The 19,204-nt window shown below is 40.7% G+C and overlaps 1 protein-coding gene and 1 long non-coding RNA gene across 7 annotated transcripts; one reads left to right on the top strand and one right to left on the bottom strand.

Annotated features, from left to right (window-relative positions):
* The first annotated feature begins 314 nt into the window (after window positions 1-314).
* On the top strand, window positions 315-18,798 carry LOC6530080 (amphiphysin). Of its 6 annotated transcripts, none has more exons than XM_039373122.2 (10): window positions 315-781; window positions 13,676-13,811; window positions 13,884-14,074; window positions 14,136-14,240; window positions 14,301-14,471; window positions 14,654-14,735; window positions 14,799-14,921; window positions 15,945-16,652; window positions 17,349-17,491; window positions 17,717-18,798. In XM_039373122.2, exons 1-10 carry the CDS (start codon window positions 713-715, stop codon window positions 17,816-17,818), a joined length of 1,830 nt encoding a protein of 609 aa, XP_039229056.1. In that variant the 5' UTR covers window positions 315-712; the 3' UTR covers window positions 17,819-18,798. The 6 variants fall into 6 exon arrangements, with proteins under 6 accessions (XP_039229056.1, XP_039229055.1, XP_002091026.1 ...); XM_039373121.2 differs by having other exon boundaries at window positions 15,885-16,652; XM_002090990.4 differs by having other exon boundaries at window positions 318-781; window positions 15,885-16,652; window positions 17,738-18,798.
* On the bottom strand, window positions 1,548-13,669 carry LOC120321190. Its single transcript, XR_005560780.2, has 2 exons — window positions 2,312-13,669; window positions 1,548-2,115 (listed from the first exon to the last, which is right to left on the bottom strand). It is a non-coding gene; the product is annotated as an uncharacterized LOC120321190 (long non-coding RNA).
* Window positions 18,799-19,204: the final 406 nt, after the last annotated feature.

The following is a 19,204-nucleotide window of genomic DNA, read 5'->3' as shown; positions in this document are numbered from 1 at the left end:
ATTAAAAATTTTTTAATGCAAGATCGCCATATTTTAATCCCATCATAAAGCGAATAAAAACGTAGTAGAGGTAAACGGAAAATGAACACAGTTCCACTGAAAGACAATTTTGTATGATGCCTTTTACGATATAAATAAACAAAAATGGATAGCTCCTTTTTTTTTGGCGTTGCTGATAGTTTTAAAACACGACTTGGTTTGAAACATTGCTTACCGCTAGTCAAGCTCTGCACGCAGGGGCTATTTAAAGGAACCTAGTAGGGCGGTATTTCGGGCGCACAGCCACACTGCTCTGCTCTGCCGCAGCTGAAGTCGCGTTCTCTCGTTTATCGCCGTCGTCTTCCACGCACATTCGTCGCCTTTTCTTCTCCGTTCGTCCGTCGACTACTTGTGCCATTTGTTTTGAATATTCCGAGCGAATTCGACGCGCCCGCAGAAGTCGCATTGCCAAAAAATATATCGGGGCCGTAAATATACATAATATCGTTAACAAGTGTGTGGGGGCCGTTTTCGAAGCGATATTGTTTAGTTTTGTTTGAAACATAAACACAACACTCGGTTGTTTATCGTGCATTTAAAGTTTCCCGCAAACGGAAAACTGTGCTTTTTCCAGTTGTGCCAATACTAGCAAGGGGAAAAGTGCATCTCTACAAAGATTATTGGTCCATCAAGTTAAATCAAAATAGCAATCCGCCGTTCAACACACCGCTGAATGTCCGAAAATAAAGGCATCATGCTGGCCAAATCAGTTCAAAAACACGCTGGACGTGCCAAGGAGAAGGTGAGTTCGACTCCAGATGCACTTTGCGACGCCCACGCCCACGCTACACGGGAAGGTCATGCAACCCACCACCAATGCACCGACCCCCTTTGCGTTCCCGCTACCTCGTTAACCAATCCCTTCCAGTCCAAGTCGTGGCCCTGTCCTACTTCTCCAGCTGGGTCACCTGCTCTTGCTCATTTCCCTCAATTTCCAGGCCAGTTATCACGGCCCTACTTCAGTTTTTTTTACATAAAAATCACACTTTTTAATTCCTATATCAACTGTCAGAAAAATATGGAAACATACATATTCAATACCTTAAACAACTTGTTCGTAGTACATCCTGCAGTGATAAGAGTTTAGCTAAAATGGAAAGCCGAAATGGAAAACAGCGATTGCAAATCAATGAATATACTTATACAACAATAAACATACATATGAATGTATATATATATTATGTATTTTATGTGACTAAGTTATTTATGATCACTTGCGCAGTTAAAAGTTTTACACCTGGACTGTCTCTCTTTTAATTATTATAAACTCTCAACAAATTGCAATAAGTTAGTTTGAGCAATGGACTTTAGATTGCGAGCTTCCCACAAAGATTTCCATTGAGTAAATCACCCAGAAGACGTGGAGAATGTGTGTGACACCTGTCGCGAGTTTAGGCCAATCCCAGCTCCGCCGATGCTTTTCATCTTTCCCATTCATGAGATGCGTCTGTAGGATTTTTGAATGTTTTTCATCTTTCCGCCGATGCGTACAAGTGAAAGTTGTGTTGTTGTCTTATTAACATTATTGTCTTTGTTTATTGTTGTATTTGGTGGTATCTTGTTGTATTTTGTTGTTTTTCCTGCGTTCGATGCGGCGAAATGTCAATGAAGCGGCCCAAACAACGTGTAAAAGCTGACCCAAAACGGGTTTAGATGCCTTCACTTCACTTCACATTTTACTTCGGATGGTCGGGCGCATTCCAAGATCTCCAGAGTGGTTCGGTGGTTTGGTGGTTCAGCCAAAAGTGCTGTAATCTCAGCCAGAGCTATTGATTTCTATGTATATCCATCCGTGTGAGTTGGCATTTGGGACCGATTTCTAAAGTTCGTTGGTATTTGAGCTCTTAATTTTTTTTTGGGATGCGACCTGATGCTCGCGTGTGTTGGTCATTAAACTTGGTACCACAAATTCCCCCACTAAATGTCACTGTGAAACGATTTTAGAATTTAAGGTTTCTTTGCTCTTAAGTAGCAAGATCTTCGATGCACGCATATATGTAGACCTAGTTAACTTCCGAGTTTGCTTGATTTTCGCCCGGCTCTCTGGTCGGTCTAGTTTATTTCATAATTTTCCCTCTAGAAATGTGAAAATGAAATGTATTTTTAACAAATTTCGTTCTCTGGGCGGAATTCACATAGCTTTATTATTTCGCATGGCGTGTGCTCAATTTTCGAAATTTCTGCTTGTGATTTTTCACATCGAGCTGTTCGGCGGCAGAGAAAACTTGTCATCTGCAGACACACACACTCACACACACAAACACATACATACACACACTGGGCATCTTGCGGATGCCTAGATACATTTTTATTTGAGGTGTGTTGAATTTTCCCCCGGCCCAGTCAGCCGCGGGAAAATGTCGCCGTCGCTCTTCCTGGCAGTAGTCAATCTTTAAATAGATCTCGCTCTTTTCCGAATCTACTGAACGTACTAAATGTGTGCGACGTGTGCTGGGTATTGGGCTTTTGTTTTATAACTCTACGCACACTTGGGCTTTTAGTTTTTCTAAGTTTTCTATTTGCCGAATGGGTGGAGCGCAATGGGGAAAGGGAAAGCACACAGCATTTCGCCCGCGCCGCTTTTCTCGCTTTTCTAGCTTTTCCCACTTTTCTCGCTCCCTGGCTATTTGTCTATTTTTATGCGGCACCGCACAACAGCTGCCAAAATGTGCCCACCCCTCGGCGATCTGCCCCTCGATTCGAATCGATGCAGTGCATCAGCACCGATTGACATTTTATTGGCAGTAGTCGATCCAAACTTGCCTGTTGCTTATTGAACTTCTTGTTGCATGCCGACGAAATGTCAACTGTTTTTGGGTTCTTATTTATACACCTCGCTTGTCCGCAGTTCAAAATCAATGCGAAATTCGCTGTTAATTGTAATCACTTGAATTCTTAGCTGGTAAATTTAGACAATTGGGCCTAAAAGCCTGGGAAGTTCAGTATTCAGAATTCATTTATCGCCTCGTTGAATTGCAGATTATATTTAAGTTAATTTCCTATTTCTATTGATTAGTTGCGATATTCTCAGATTGAAATGGAATAAGAAATACCTAAGTAATAAATGAATATATAAAGTTTTGCTACAGTTGGCACTTCCCACCAGTTCTTTGGTTTCCCTTCCAGTAATTGCACAAAAAATCGAGCATTTTAATGCTGATCCCATCAATACACAATCAATTTGTTATCGGCTTTCGCGAATAAACAAGTTCGCATTAACCCCAAAGGGATCGAAATTCAAAGCGAATATATGTATATTAACCCCTCTCAAATACGTGGAAACATTTGGCGGCTGACTTAAAGAGCCGAAAACAAGAACAGAAAAAGCCATGTTTACATATAGGTGGTGTAAATATCTGACATTGCACTTTAAGACTTTCGAGGGGTTGTATCATATATCACGTTATATGTACGTAGATATGGGCCCCATTAGTGATCGAGTGCTGCAGTCTGGCCTTACGCCCCTTTTATCCAAGGGGCGTTTTCAAAAGTACTGACCACAGATAGATTCAATTCAATAGCTCTATTTAATCGAGCGTGAAGCAATCTACAAGTCAGAGGCAGATATCAAATAAAGATACTCACACAATAATGCGACAGATGTGATTGTTATAAGTTATATACTCCGGAGCTTATTATAGAAAAGAGTGCTCAATTATTGAAATTGCCGACAATCGTGCATGAAAGTAAAGGAAACAGACGGAGTAACAGAGTCTTTGTGTCACTTTTTGATTGCATAACAATTGGAATTACTTCACAGCGTCTCACTTTGGCTCATTAATGCACAATTGTGCAGTTCGCTAAGATGTTCGAGCAGAATGATAACGCATGTCATTGGGTGTGAAGTTCAAGTGTTAGTCACTAACGCAACCCCAAAGAGTTCTATTTAAAGCTGCAGTTTGTTGTCTAACCCAAAAAAGAAAAGACGAAACACTACAACCACTACAACCACAAGCAGAAGAAAAACGAAAACAAACTTTTGGAAAAAGTGTGGCGCGTGAAAAGACGCAAGGTCAATTACTGTCGATTTGAGCTTATCTGAGCTTGCTGAGCTTATCTAATTGTTCATATGATAGTTAAATGCCAGCCAGTGGGATGTGTGTTTCTGTAGAGTGTAGAAAGACACTGGGCTAATCTCGCAGAGCAGTGTGTTTGTCTACCTGTCTGACCCCCAACTGTTGCTCCACATCCGAGCCCCACTTGGGGAGCTGCGCTATCTGGGCTCCAAGCTGCTGGCAAAGACGTATGTCGCATCCTATGCCTATGCACATTATACATGGGCATCTGCAGTCGCATCTGGCGACTGTGTCAGAGGGAACAGAGTATCCGATTTAATTCAACTACATATTCGCTTGCGGAAATGGGAAGGGAAAATGGGAAAAGCCAGGAAAGGGGGCGGGGGGGTCTAGAACAAAAGGTAGTAGATCGGAAAACAGATCCCAACGCAGATACAGAGCAAGCGATTTGCTACTGCTGTGGCTGTTGTTCTACTTACAGGTGCAGTAAAAAAAAGAAATGTAGAAAAATAGAAAAAATAGGAAAAATAGGAAAAATAAGGCGACTGCCAAGGCATGGGAACCCACTTCTCATACCGCGAAAGTGTTGTCGGTTAGTTAACTTGTTACAATAATTGTTTTTATTTCCACCGTTGTTTTGGGTGGATTGCAAAACCGGTTGGCAGCGAACCCTAACTGCGTCTCAGCTTACGCAATCAGTGGGATATACATACATACATAGTTTATAAATTTAAATATTAATGGAAATGCAAATGCAGTGGACAGCATACAATTTTCGATGTGAAAGCTTTCTTTTTATCGCCCGAAAAAGTGGGGAATATGTTACGCAAATATTGGTTGCTATTCAGCTTAATTGTTTCGTTCTCATTTTGGGTGATTTTTTCGCGCTAGTTACGCTCAAATGAATCCGATGCTGGTGTGTCAGTGCTTGGGTATTAGCATCGGAATTAGCATAGTTCAAAATTTGCATCGGCTTCGAACCCCAAAGCAATCCCCCTTGTTACATTACACCGAGAGAAATTATACAAATTTTCTCAATTGAGTATGCAAAGAATTTGAGTTAAGCTCGGTTAGACTTAGAGGATCTACGATCCCCAGATTTCATATTCCATTCAGTTGCCTATATATACTTTGTGATAATACCCACCGTTTCTCTCTCTGTAGCACCTGCAGTATTTCATTTCTGGGCCGGCAGGGGGCGCATTCGCGCCGCTCGCTTGAAAGCCTTCGCATTTGATTCCATTTTTTGCAGCCAAAGCTATTGCCGACTTTTTGCTATTGCCCAATCAGGGACAATTGTTAGACCACCCCCGCCCCCGCAGCCTCGGCCCCCCTGTCCATCAAGGCAAAATGCACTCGCAGATGATTTCCCGCCGCTCTGGTCGAGGTTATGAGCAATTTTCCAGCGCTCTGGAAGCGTTTTATGCAATTTCCGAATGCGAGTTGCAAGAGGTGCAGGTGGTCGAGGGGATGCCCCTGCAGTCGGGCGATGTAGTTAATTTCAATGAGATTTACACGGCACTGGCTTTTCAGAGGGCTGCGGCGTTCATATGCATTTGACTTTTTCAATGTCAGTTGCATAATTTAGCAATAAGAGGTATTCTGCGGTTTCATTTGTTGTTTATCATTTTAATTGTATAATGTTCATCTGGATTCTTGAAAAATGCATTAAAGGCTGCCACGAAATGGCTTTAGAAAACAAACGTTTCCAGAATGTGCAAGTGGAAATTGAATTGAATTGAATTGAATTGGGGCACGGCAAGTGTACATATGTACATACATACATATATGCAATTTGGTGATTTGGTGGGCTTTGTTTGATCTCCGAAACTAATGTGCGAAAAGTTTTCGCATTAAGAGTGCCCGAGGAATTAAAATGTATTAGAAAAATGTTTATTACTCGGCTGTTGTTTGTAGGAAATCTCCAGAGCGCATTTTCTTCGAAGCTGTTTTGGTCTTCGATCAAGTGGAAAATTCAGTTTTTCAGCGTTTTGTAAATATCTTTGTAATAATGTACTGCCTGCCAGCTGCGTGGATTTGTAATTAAAAGCAGTTCACTGACTTTTGCACAGTTTGCAATTGCGAAACGTGTGTAAAAACGAACAGATAAAGGGGATACACGAGGAGAAAATAAAGAAGATTGAGAGATTGCCAGGGAGCTTGGAAAAATTGTCAAACGTCACTGATGCGTACTGTAGCTTTTCATTTCACTTTTGCTGTATTTCTCCGCACTAATCATTATATTTCAATTTGCCATCGAATCTATTTCGTATCAGTATCGGTATAAATGAGTTTCCTACGCATTTATGATGTTTCCAAATTTAAGTCTGCTCAACATGACGTATGCGTGATATTCGCAATTGATTGTGGCAAAAATAATTGAAAACTCATACCCTTATCGTAGAGATTTGACTATTATGGAACCAAAGGAAAAAGTTAATGGGGCCTGATAAGCCCTCGTTTCAGTGGCTCTGTAACGAATTGGAATTTGCCACCCCCACCCCCGCAAAAATTCCATCCATTTATACAATATACTATATACTTTCTTATCAGCGAAATGGGTTTGTTTGGTTCCTCTATTCTTCGGCGTTCATTCACATATTGAAATAGAGCTGAAAGAGTGCGGTTTAGCCGTGACCATGTTATGCAACAAACCAATTTGATATCAGATTTAACTGCAGAGCACTTTATAGTTGAATGGGCAAATGCTGGAAATTTTTCAAAGCTCGAATTTGAATTTACTCCATTTCTACTGCTCTTGACCTATTTGTCATACCCCAGTGATTTTGCCGACGATTTGCTAACGATCTGGTTAAAGATTGCCCACACTATCCTACATGGTTCGTCACGTGCCATAAAGTACCTAAATTTTTATTTGGGCTTGTCTATGCAAATCACGTGGAGTTTTTCTTCAATGATCTCTAATGGCAGGCACTTCAATGAGTTCACTTTGCGCTTCAATGCTAAACGAGGCAGGCGGAAAGATACAATGATTCCGAGATAAAGATACCAACTACATGCGGTTGAGACACTTGGAGATACTAGTGCTAAGTATTCGCTCATGATTTGACCGCATTCACAAATATTTGTGAGTTACGAGAACATTTGCGGCTATCTCTCAGATATGTTCAATGTGTGCTTTTGGTTTTCTCGATATCTTGCGATCGATTAGCATGAATATATCACAAATACGGCCATAATTGTGTAACCGAAAAGGGTTCTCCTCAAAGTTGAAGGTAAAATGATCGAGTCGAAATAAGATCAGCAACAAATGTTAACATAAGCAACAAATGTTAATGTTGAATAATGTGATTTGATGATAGCGAACGATTAGAGTACACAAATGTTATCATTAGCTTTGGTTTTAACCTGAATTAGTCACCACTGCTAAGATGAATCGAGATTTATTGTAGTTCATGAAGAAACTAGATGACTAATTAAGTAGTTTCCAAATTATCACACTCTGACTATTTATTTACTTGAAACTTTTCAAGATACACACGTGGTATATACATTTCGAGACGTGATCACCAAAATCGCTGAAAAATTCTCGACGTTACATAACCAGATAGTAATGCACACACAGCCAAGCGAAAGCACTTGAAAACAATTCGCAAAAACCTGTCGCCATGCAATAATCTCGCAAGCTGCTGAAACGACAATTATTGTGCGGCTTTTGTCTAGCTATAATTGTATCTGAGTATCTGAGAGATACACACAGCTGAGGCCGAGACGAGCTTAAATAACTGTCGCCGAATGCGTGCTCAGCGGAAGCTTTTTCTTTCTTAATAATCGCATAAAACCGATAATGAAATAAAATTTAATAAAAACCTGTCCCCGGACAATCCCCCCAAAACCGAAACTTCCCCGGCACTCGCTTGAATATCCGGTTAAGAGCACCTCTTATTCACTTACTCAGTTATTCACTTATTAATTGCATTCGATTGAATCTAACCAATATTCGCTTTGCGGTCGTTAAAACTTTTCACTTTGATGGCGGGGAATCCGCTGACTTTGTAAAACGTTTTTTGGCTTTTCATCATTCAGCAGTTGACCGCTTCTGTTTACTTACATAGCCCATTCGTATTCCACTTGCAATTAGCCCGTCATGTTTTCTATTTTCTATTTATTTCGAAATAACAACGGAGTGCAAATGTTTGGCTTGGTTCAGTGAAAACGCTTTTCATTTCAAATGCAGTGCCAAATGAAAGTGCTGGGATCAAAACAAAGGTCTCTATAATCGGGCTCAATTAAGTAAATTAACATAAACGTTCATTATCTATTCACCTTGCAATAAGTACCAGAGAAAAAGATCTCATAATAATATTAAGGAATGAATGATGGAAACATGCAGCTACTGCTGAGATATTTTTATCGGCCAGATGAAAAACGATGCTAGTAGTACACAGAAAAAACTGTTTAGGTCTTATATTCTGCATCTGCAGTTTGGCATTGAAGATTGTTTATTAACCAATCTATTATAAGTAGGTTGTATTGACAGATTGCTCAACAACCCATTAAAATTATAACTAAGGTTTACAGACTCTTTAGTATGAGCTATAAATGCAAAATTCAGTTGATGTACAAAAGAGCAGTAGTTTTGGGAAACTTGATAATAAGGTTGATTTATTAAGCTCCAAACTATGCATTTTTGGCTGCCACTATTCCCAGCTCCCAAACTCGTTTGGCGAGAGATTTCTCTACTAATTAGCAAGCAACTCCCCAAGTTGACTAGAATCCAGCGAAGTAACCGCAGGCCAGCGCTTTTCTTCGGCTTTGTGGCCAATGGCCAACGGCTAATGCTAATTGATAAATCACATGACAAGACTGGCTGGAAAGAGCTCATATTCTCCGATCCGTGCATGCATGTGGGATAAATATTAGTTTTCTACGGCTGCCGCTTCTTCTTGCGCCGATTCCTCCCTTCTTTCGCCGATTCGAACTTTCTACGAGTACAAACGAGTTTCACTTTCCACTTGCCTGAGCCGATTTGACCAAAGAAAGCGATGGAAAAGGCATCAAAGAAATGAGAGCTCGAATCAAATCAAAGATTATGCAAAATGGGAATGGAATTGATATCGCTCATCGATGTTGCGCAACGGAATTCACTTAACATATGAGAAAACTCCGTCCATTTGCGTTTGCATCTCAATCTTTACGCGAACCTAACAACCATTTGAAGTCAATATTAATCGCAATTACCATAACCATATGTCAGTTCTCTGTCACATGACTCTCGGGGGTGGTGTTTGTGTCTATTTTTTTGCAAGGGGGATAGTCTGGACAAGGTGCCAAAACCGGTTACTGCCCACAAATAATTTTTTGCTGTCATCATCGACTCAATAAGCACCGCTAACCAAACGGGGCAACAAGTTGGAAAAAACTCTGAAAGTAGTCAGAAAAAAGTCTGAAAAAAGTGGGCAAAGAAAAATGTACTTTTGTGGTAATAGGTTAGGTCTTTGGCTTGTCCCACACAGACACACATAGCTTCGAAGACCTGGAATGAAATGCGAGTGTACACTGAAACACAAACTTTTTATCGCAGTGCAAGCATTGCTTTGCTCGATTTGGAAATATGATGGACAGGTCAAGTACAATAAGAAGTGGTATTTATTAGATTTAAAACTTGAAGCATTATTGAATACTTGAAATGTAACTTTATGCTTTATTTAACTCTACTATTTCTTTATTTATTATTTTCTAAGGTTATGTTATTTTTCAAAAAACGTATCTTTCTATAAGTAGATACATGCCAATAAACTGGGCGGCCTCACCACTGTCACAAGGCAAGAGAGTCCGAGTTGGCCCGACTAAAAAGTCTTTTGCGGACACACTGATCCACAGACTTCGCCCCTTTCGTTTCCCACCCAAGTCATGGCACATTTCCACATTTCTCTGGCCATTTCTCCTCCTGCCGGCCATGCCCCTTTCTCTTTTCTCGCTTTTCGCCGGCGGGCGCATTATTCATGCCAATTTCTACAAGTTTTTTCACAATTGTTCTGCGTCTGTTATTTGTTCTCAGTATAAGTAGACAATGTAGATATATACATGGTTAGATACTTGTAGATACTTGGATGCATATAGCTTGTATACCTACTCTTTTACTTTTTTTAAACCTTCTTTTGTCTGTGATTTACGTAGGGTAGAAATGGAGATTATTAACTTTGAGAAGTCGGAGAATAAAAAGCCTAGGGGGCTTTCACAAAAAAACCAAAAAATACCTGCATAGCTAGCAGAGTTTGTAGAACTTTTGGCGCGAGTGTAAGTCACAGAACTGGCGCCCAACGTGGGGCAAAGCGCTTGGTTAAATTAGAATATGTAAGCAGTCTGTGTAAGGTGTAAATCATATAATAAAATTTTAAATTTTTAAGATTTTTATCTTGATTATTTTTATATTTGTTTGGGGAATGAAATAAACATAATTCAAAAGCGACATGAATACCAATCGCAATTAAAACTGATAGATAGTAAAATCCCTATCCATAAGTAAGCAAAGTAATGATTGTAGAGCATAATAGGTGTCGCATTGGCTTACCAGACTTGTTGCGCGCTTTTGTGGGTCTCTCTTGCAACTGCCACTGTCTGCCACTGCGCATTCCTTGCAAACTGGGCCAACGTCTGCTTATGGCCAAATGCGAGTGAACATGCCCCACATTTCCCCCACCGATGTGCACTTAACTTTTGTTTGTTTGCACTTCGCTGAACGTTCCGTTTCATTTCATTTCATTAGATTGCAGTTGATTCCCTGCTCCGAACACATCCCGAACAGCTGTGCGATGTTGTCATCCATTTCAGCCATCCTACGACCCACATCCTACGCCCAAGTCTGCACATAAAACACACCAAAATGAGACATTTTCCACTGTGGTCGAGGTCGTTGATGTTGCTTTTTCTGGTCTTTACTTCTGCTTCTGCTTCTTTTGCCAGACAGCCAAACTGGTTAACCGAAAGTTAACCTAATGTTTAGCCCACGTTTAACTGCAGGTTTTGAATGGGTGCACTCAACAAAAATATTTAAATATCGGTTAGAAAGTCAATGGAGAAATTTGTGTGTTTACTGTGCTAAATGCTAAAAATAAATCAGAGTTTAAGGTAACTTTAATGAAATGTTTTATTAAACAGTTAACAAATAGGCTTTAACTTTTGGTCTGTAAATTTACTCGATTGCAAAATACCGTTCATGATCGTGAAGACCTCTTTTATAGTCTGTGTGGGAAGTTTAACCATATGGTATTAATCTCTGACTAACATGGTTTGGGCGAATAACCTTTTCGTGGTTACACGTTTATTGGCCTAAACTTAAAGATCTTTTGACCCATTTTTGGGCTGTGGTCGGGATCCCCCGCGTAGAAGAGTTAAACGCACATGTTGCATGGGTGGTTGCCGACGAAATAGGAATACACAAATGTATATAGACAAGTCTAGGCGTACGAATATGATTTTTGGCAAGAGATCGCGAGAGAAAACAGAGATATAGAAGGCGGGCAGGAACGACGTCAGTTCTTAAATAAATGACAAAATCTGCAGAGGCAGAGGCAGAGGTAGACGTTCCACACAAACAGAGACTATATGTGCGCGCCTCTAAATATATACACATGAAATGAAAATTACCAAGAACAGAATTCGGTGACGCAAACTGTGACAGACATTACACATGGCCACCATAAAACTAGAGAGAACGCCCCAAAACGGAAGTGACCAGCCACAACTGTCCTTGTTGGGTTCAGCCCAAAGAACTGATAAGAACTCCAGCCTTGGCAACAAAAGAATCACAATATCTATTCGGTTAACAGTCCGCCCGTTTGATAATAACTTTTAATAAGACAATCTTCAGCCGAAAGTGACTTTAGTGACTGACTCACACCGCTCACTTCAGATCGAACCAAGTAGGGAAGTGAAGTAAACAAAGACCTTAACTCTTGTCAACCGAACCGCTTGGTTTCAATTACGAAAATGGTCATTATAATGTCTTGAGGGGGCAACCAGTTTGTTGTCTAAGCCATATTGCCAGAGGTATTGAGTGTGTGGCCTTAAATGGTTCATGCGGTGGAGCTGCACCAGCTTGATGTGTGTGCGACATACTCTTGGTCGAAGACAGAACTTTGACTGGCTCATAAGTCGCACAACGAGATTAAGCACCTATAAATCCAAATCTACTGATTGCTAGTACTTTAGGTATTAGCATAACATCAGGAAACTAGCCCATAAAACACTCGTAACTGTCTGGAATGACTCTCAGATAAGATATGCTCGTGTAAGGGCATTCCATGTTCTGGCTGCTCGTTGCCTTCGATGTTTTGACTTGGCTAATTCCGTATGCGTGCCACATGTCGTGGCTCATTTGACAATCGCTCATAACGGGGCTTAGGCGAGTGGTCAAAAAATGGTTTGAAAAAGCCACTAATGTGACTGCGGAGGAAGTCCAATTCAAAACTTCCGACCGTGTCGGTAAATATGTTACATGGCTACACACCAAAAAAAAGTTTTCACTGTTAAAGATTAAAAATACTTGAAAACGACTTTAAAAATATATGGAATCTCAAAATAATTTATTAAGCAAATACATTATTTATGAATCCATTAAGAGTTTTATGCAAATTTCTTGCTGTGCATCTATTTAAATGGACACAAACACCTGAGAAATAACTGCAGGTATATCTAATTATTTATCTGCCGAGTGGCGCGCAAAATTCAATTAGCCAACCTTGTTATCTTCCTTTTTTTTGGCCAACTCAGATAGGACTGCTAAGGCTGCAAATATTTGGCCAGCAGTTGTTGAATCTCGGCAAATAGAGTATATTCTCCGCTTATCACCGGCTATCTGCGAGCACGTTGCGTATACGCACAGATGGCCGAGAGCAAGTCGCTCTGAGTTTCGGTGCGTGGGTGTCATTCGGTAAAGACGATGATGGAAATGGTTACAAGGCTGCGATGTCAACGTGTTGGAACACCACAGCCACATTCCATAGGCACCCTGCCCCCAAAGCATTTCCTGTGCTCTGCGCCACGCTCCCCATCTCTGCGCACTTTGTTCTGCTCTTTAATTGGTCGTCGAAAAGCCATTAAGTGTGGCACGGATAAGTGCCACAAATTGACCGGAGGCAAGAAATAAGTATAGCATCGTTCTCAACCCAAATGCCGTTGACAGCGGCCTTTTTAACACACATTGGATAACCCCTCGCCGGCGATAAGATAGATTGCGGAGATCCGCATGTGCCAACAGATTTAGCGAGTTTTTCTATTTTCCGACACCAAACGAGAAACGAGCGAAAAACCAAACAACAAACAGCCGCCAACAATTGCCAAATAATTCTATTTTATTTCAAACTTTTGGCCCATTTGCGGTTCCGTTGAGCAGAATGAATGAGTGAGCGATTTCAAGCCGAGTTTAACGCTGCCCACATTCCAAACATATTTGACTTCAAAATGCTGCTATTGACCGACCTTGCTTTGCCCACACAAACAAACCGAACTCGAAATTCATTCAGTTGTGTTACGAAAAAGTGCAACACCAAATGTGGAGTGGCTATAACTGTGCTGAAAACAAACTATTAAAATAGTAGCAAATATTATTCAACATTCAAAGATTACTTATCCCCGGTTTCGTTTTTTCCCAACAGATTCTACAAAACTTGGGCAAAGTCGATCGCACTGCAGATGAAATCTTCGACGATCACCTGAACAACTTCAATCGCCAGCAGGCGAGTGCCAACAGATTACAAAAGGAGTTCAATAACTACATAAGATGTGTTCGCGGTAAGTTCCCCCATCGAATTCCCTGCAAATGCAAATCAAATTTAATCTTATGTATATTTTATATTACGACAGCCGCACAAGCCGCCTCCAAGACTCTGATGGATTCCGTTTGCGAGATCTACGAGCCACAGTGGAGCGGCTACGATGCCCTGCAAGCACAGACGGGTGCCTCGGAAAGTCTGTGGGCGGACTTTGCGCACAAATTGGGGGATCAAGTCCTCATACCGCTCAACACATACACCGGACAGTTTCCCGAAATGAAGGTGGCACATGATTAGACCCAAATATGGAGATCAGTCATCCAATGTCTTGAATATTTTACAGAAAAAAGTGGAGAAGCGCAACCGCAAGCTGATTGACTACGATGGCCAACGACACTCTTTCCAGAATCTGCAGGCCAATGCCAACAAACGCAAAGATGATGTCAAAGTGAGTACTTTAACTGGGAAATTGTTAGAGGTTTTAAAAGTAATTCTTTATGCTTTTTAGCTAACCAAAGGTCGCGAGCAGCTGGAGGAAGCCAGACGCACCTACGAAATCCTGAATACGGAACTGCACGACGAGCTGCCCGCCTTATACGACTCTAGGATACTGTTCCTGGTCACCAACTTGCAGACGCTCTTCGCCACAGAGCAAGTGTTCCACAACGAAACGGCCAAGGTGGGTTTGGAACTAAGAACTCAGCATTTCCATAAGATACTATTGCTAGTAACATAGACTTAAACAGTGGATTGAAGAGAAGATTCCTAACTCAATGTTACTAAAACCATTGTCAAATGACCGCCACTTTGTATGTAAATACCCACTAATGGCAAATCCCATTTTCATCTTTGCGACCACAGATTTATTCGGAACTGGAGGCAATCGTCGACAAATTGGCCACAGAATCGCAGCGCGGCTCCAATACGCTACGCAAGCAAACAAGTAGGGAGTGCAGCCTGTAATGGCAAAGCAAGTACTGTAACTATAGTTTCTACTTTCGCACAGGCAATCCCATCAAGACATCGAGCCCAGTGCAGTCGCCAGTAAATAAGTTAAACAATGCCAACATCAACAGCAACTATCAGAATCAAATCACTACAAACGGTGGCTCCAGCTTGGCAAACAGCCGTAAGTCCTTTTACGCGGTTTATTTCCCTATCTGCGTATATAAATATCTTTATATCTCTTGCCCAAGAAGCCTAAGTATTTTTTGTTATTTATTGAATTTTATATTCTTTTGCTTTTTCTTGATTTTCTACGTTTTTAACGGCCGGTTAAACAAACAAAAAATAATCATTATAAATTGCTCAAAACTGTACAAATAATAAACAAACAATCTCATACAACTCCATTAAAGTTTAAATATATATTTATGATTTGATGTGTTGTATAAAAAGAGCTGAATATGATTCACAACATCTAAAATATTTATACAACTATATACGACATAATATATTTTATATTCGCACCATAAACTCTGTATATACTCAATGGAATATTGCTCTATGATGATGATTTCGCTCAAGTTTTTGGCAATTTATAAGAAATTTTTTGATTTATTATTTGGCAACTAATTTCCCTAACTACTCGTTTTGAAATTTAACCAAAAGTATCCTTGGCATAGCGAAAACATTCCATTTGTAGACAATTGGCTTGTAAATAAACACGAAATGGCGATCTGGGTTAGCTTTAATCTAAATGTGTAAGGGATCCTTTGATTATTGTAACCTTCTTTCTATCATTTCAACAATAAAAGAGAGATTGAGATTGGAAGCCATCTAAATGAGAAATCCCAGGTTGCTATCGACTGGCTCCCCGTACAAATGGAATGTTGCATGTTCTTGTTGCTTTTTGAAAGTTCCGATTGAGTTTTTCCTTTGCCCTAACTTGCATGTCCTGAGTTTTATTTGATTTGTTTTTCTCTTTTATTTATTTAATCTTTTGTTTGGAATGATGCTAACCACAAAACAATACGAAACCCAATTGAATGATGCAACAAAACAAATGCATTCGACAATCAACAACATCACAACGTATAAAATGAAACAAAAACCAAAATAAAACACACACGCGAAACGACACAACAATTAGCGACATCCACCAGCTCGTCGCTGCAAGAGCCTCGATTTGATTCAGTTTCTTCAACACCAGAACCACGCCCGGAATCCCCACCAGCAGCACTAGCAGCGGCCACGCCCAGCAGTCCCACGGAGAATGGGCTAACCACCAAATCACTGGAGCGTCCCGAGCTCAGTGGTCTGAATGCGAGTGCCAAGGCAACCACAACCACGCAGACATCGCCCACGGAGGATAAGGTGGTGGTCAGTGAAGCAGTGAAGCCATCGGAAACTGAGGGAAAAGCGCCAGCTCCAGCTGCAGCACCAGCAGCAGCAACAGCAGCAGCAGAAACATCTGCGACACCTGCCCCACCAGCAGCGACACCTGTCCAAATCAACGGCAACAACAATGAGCCCTCGATAGCCAAGGAAGGTGGCAAACAGCCCAAGGAGCTGCCATCCACCACATCCAATGCAGAAGCTGCTGCCGAGGCGGCGGCCAACAATGGCAATTCCATCGAGGAGCACAAGCAGAAGAAATTAGGTAATGACACAACAGTCACAGGCACAGCCACAGAAACAGAAACAGTAACAGTCACCCAGCACAACCCAGTTACATCAACAGATACAGATAATATAGTAACCATATCAGATACAGATACAGATAAAAAAGATACTAAGACCAGCACAGGCACTAGTCAGAAAGGTAGACCAGTACCAGTAGTTAATAGGCACAGCGTAAACAATCTTAATAAGAATCCGTTCGAGGATGACGACGAACGCATCTACGAGGTGCCCGCTGGTGAGTAAACCTCAAGAACGAGTCCACTGGGTGTCCAGCTCGCTTCCTATGTCTCACTCTGTAGTATTTTCCACACTATCTCTTCACATCCTCCGAAGGATCACGTCTAATTTTCTGTAATCTAAGCTTTAGTTCCTGTGTGTGATTGTTGTCTAAACCGAATTGAGGATCACTGTATTGGTATTGTATTGTAAATCGATTGTGTGGCATGCTGCGTGGGGCATCCACAATGGCAGGATCGCAAACTCATTTCCTGGGCTGTGCACCTGCACCTATCTTCGTTTTTCATTTAGTACCTATAGTATGGACTAATGTTGTCTTAATTCGGGACGCCAACACTCAGGTTATCGTACAACTATCTATATAATAATCACCCATAAACCCAACATTGCTTGCACGTTCGCTGCTTCAGTCGTTTATCCGTTGGTTTTAGCCCAACTTGCCCAACTTGCTCATCCCACCGACAACCAACTAACAGCCCAAAAATGTAAAAGCCTGAGAAAGCGCTAAACTCACTAACCCTTTTTGGCCAGGATTGCGTTTCCGTTTGCGTTGTTCTTTGCGTGCCTTCGTCTACTAAACTCGGTTATGCAACTTTCGATGTACACTGTGTGACGTACGAATCTTTGAGGGTTTCGGTGTCCAGAACTGGCAGTAATAGATCTTAAAATGGAATCCATTTATTTCTCTGAACAGATGCCAACACTGCTGACTTGCCGGCCGGAGTTCTCTACCGGGTGAAGGCCACCTATGGCTACGCCAAGGAGGATGTGGATGAACTGAGCTTCGAGATCGGGGACCTAATTCGCGTTATTGAGTACGACGATCCCGAGGATCAGGTAAAGTCGTTTTGTTGGGTTGCCTTACCCTTGCAGATGATGTGCAATAGTGAAGTCTGTCTTGATTTCCATACTTTTATAAGCATATTTAGGTAAACCAACTATCATATGCAAGGGTATAACTTCGGTATCCGGAGATACACATATCCTCGAGCTTTGCACGCGCTAGTTTCCCCCTCCGCGCCAAATGCAGATCTCCGCACTTCCTGTCTATATTGAGTTCAGTTCTTTATTGCCAACTTACAGGAGGAGGGCTGGCTGATGGGTCAGAAGGAGGGCACCAACGAGAAGGGACTCTTCCCCGCCAATTTCACGCGTCCCATCTGAAGTGACTGAAGTGAGCTGGGGAGCAACTGGGCTAGCAACGAACCATCAGCAGCTTCAGATGAACCATAAAAATCTATACAAACGGAGGTCCAAATCCAATACAAACTTTCGGCCAAATTTTCTTTGTGAGCGCTGCTTTTGTTTTTGTCCAATTATTAAATTCTTGTTTTGTGAAATGTATTCGGGAACTGGCAATCCATTTATAGCGATTGTTCGGGCAGTGCTTCCAACCATAAATTGTTATTGTTAACGAGAACCACACAACACAACAACAAGAAGAACACGCAGAGAGAATATTTTGAAAATGTTTCAAACATTATTTTTTAGTTCTAAGTTTCAACAAAACCTAAAGCATAAACCTACGTATACATATATTATTTGTTAATCCTATTATTGTGCTCATAATTAATGCGAACAAAACGTATCTAATTTGTAATTTGTTGAAGGCAAACCACAAATGTAAAACATATCACTCGCGAGCCAGAGTAATTGTTAAACAAATCAAAAGTCGGAGGAGATAGCCTGAACCTTTTGTAATTTGTGAGTTTTGCAAATATGTAGTACGAGTTTTTTATAGTCAATTGAATGTATTTTTGGGGCGATGCAAAAAGGCCAGATGTAATTCCTCTGTGGTCCCCTTAGTTTTGGAAATTGTTTCAAGTAACAACATTAACGTCTAGCGATTACGTGTATCTTAATTTGTACTTTGGTTTTTAATTTTCGTTTGAAAGACTCGAACTAGCTACAGCTTTATAACGCGAACACAATCCAATAGTCACTAACCGATCGATTCGATGTTTTTATTTTATTTAACTCGATTGTAAATCACACGAAACCCGAAATAATTGTTTAAATTGTGCACACACTGTAAAGTTATTATTTTAATTTTATTTAATTAATTTAAACACTTATTTATCGCATGAACATATTGAACAAATGATAATAATTTACAGAAAGCCAATAAAACATAGATTAAATAATATAAGCTCTTTGATTTGGCGGGCAATACCTTCTGATTTCAATTCTGATTATCATGTGCTTATTTTGGGAATATTTTAAGGAAAAAAAATTTTGAAATACACTTAAATATATATATATTTAGTACTATTACGTTGACTATTTTTGGAATGTATGAACATAGTGATGGGTTCGTGTCACAGCTTAACGAAGCTGAAAGATCATAGCCATAGTAAATTTATTTGCTTTCATGCACTGAAAAGGTCACCCTATTTATTTTTAAAGCTGTCGGGTGTTGCCATTATGATTTTTGAGAATGTTTTATAATGCCATCCTGATTTCTAAGGATTTCGGACGCTACCACTTTATTTGTTAAGAATGCCGGGTGTTGCCATCACAATTCCTAAGTTTGTATTGATACACATGTGT

Source organism: Drosophila yakuba, chromosome 2R (assembly GCF_016746365.2).
Source record: "Drosophila yakuba strain Tai18E2 chromosome 2R, Prin_Dyak_Tai18E2_2.1, whole genome shotgun sequence".
Taxonomy (NCBI): domain Eukaryota; kingdom Metazoa; phylum Arthropoda; class Insecta; order Diptera; family Drosophilidae; genus Drosophila; species Drosophila yakuba.
This window is presented reverse-complemented; position numbering and strand designations above follow the sequence as displayed.

Excerpts from the sequence above, each read along its gene's own strand:
- LOC6530080 (XM_039373121.2), top strand. The coding sequence starts at position 713 with ATGTCCGAAAATAAAGGCATCATGCTGGCCAAATCAGTTCAAAAACAC. Across the intron at positions 13,812-13,883 it reads CTACATAAGATGTGTTCGCG|CCGCACAAGCCGCCTCCAAG; the intron begins GTAAGTTCCCCC and ends ATATTACGACAG. Across the intron at positions 14,075-14,135 it reads GACAGTTTCCCGAAATGAAG|AAAAAAGTGGAGAAGCGCAA; the intron begins GTGGCACATGAT and ends AATATTTTACAG.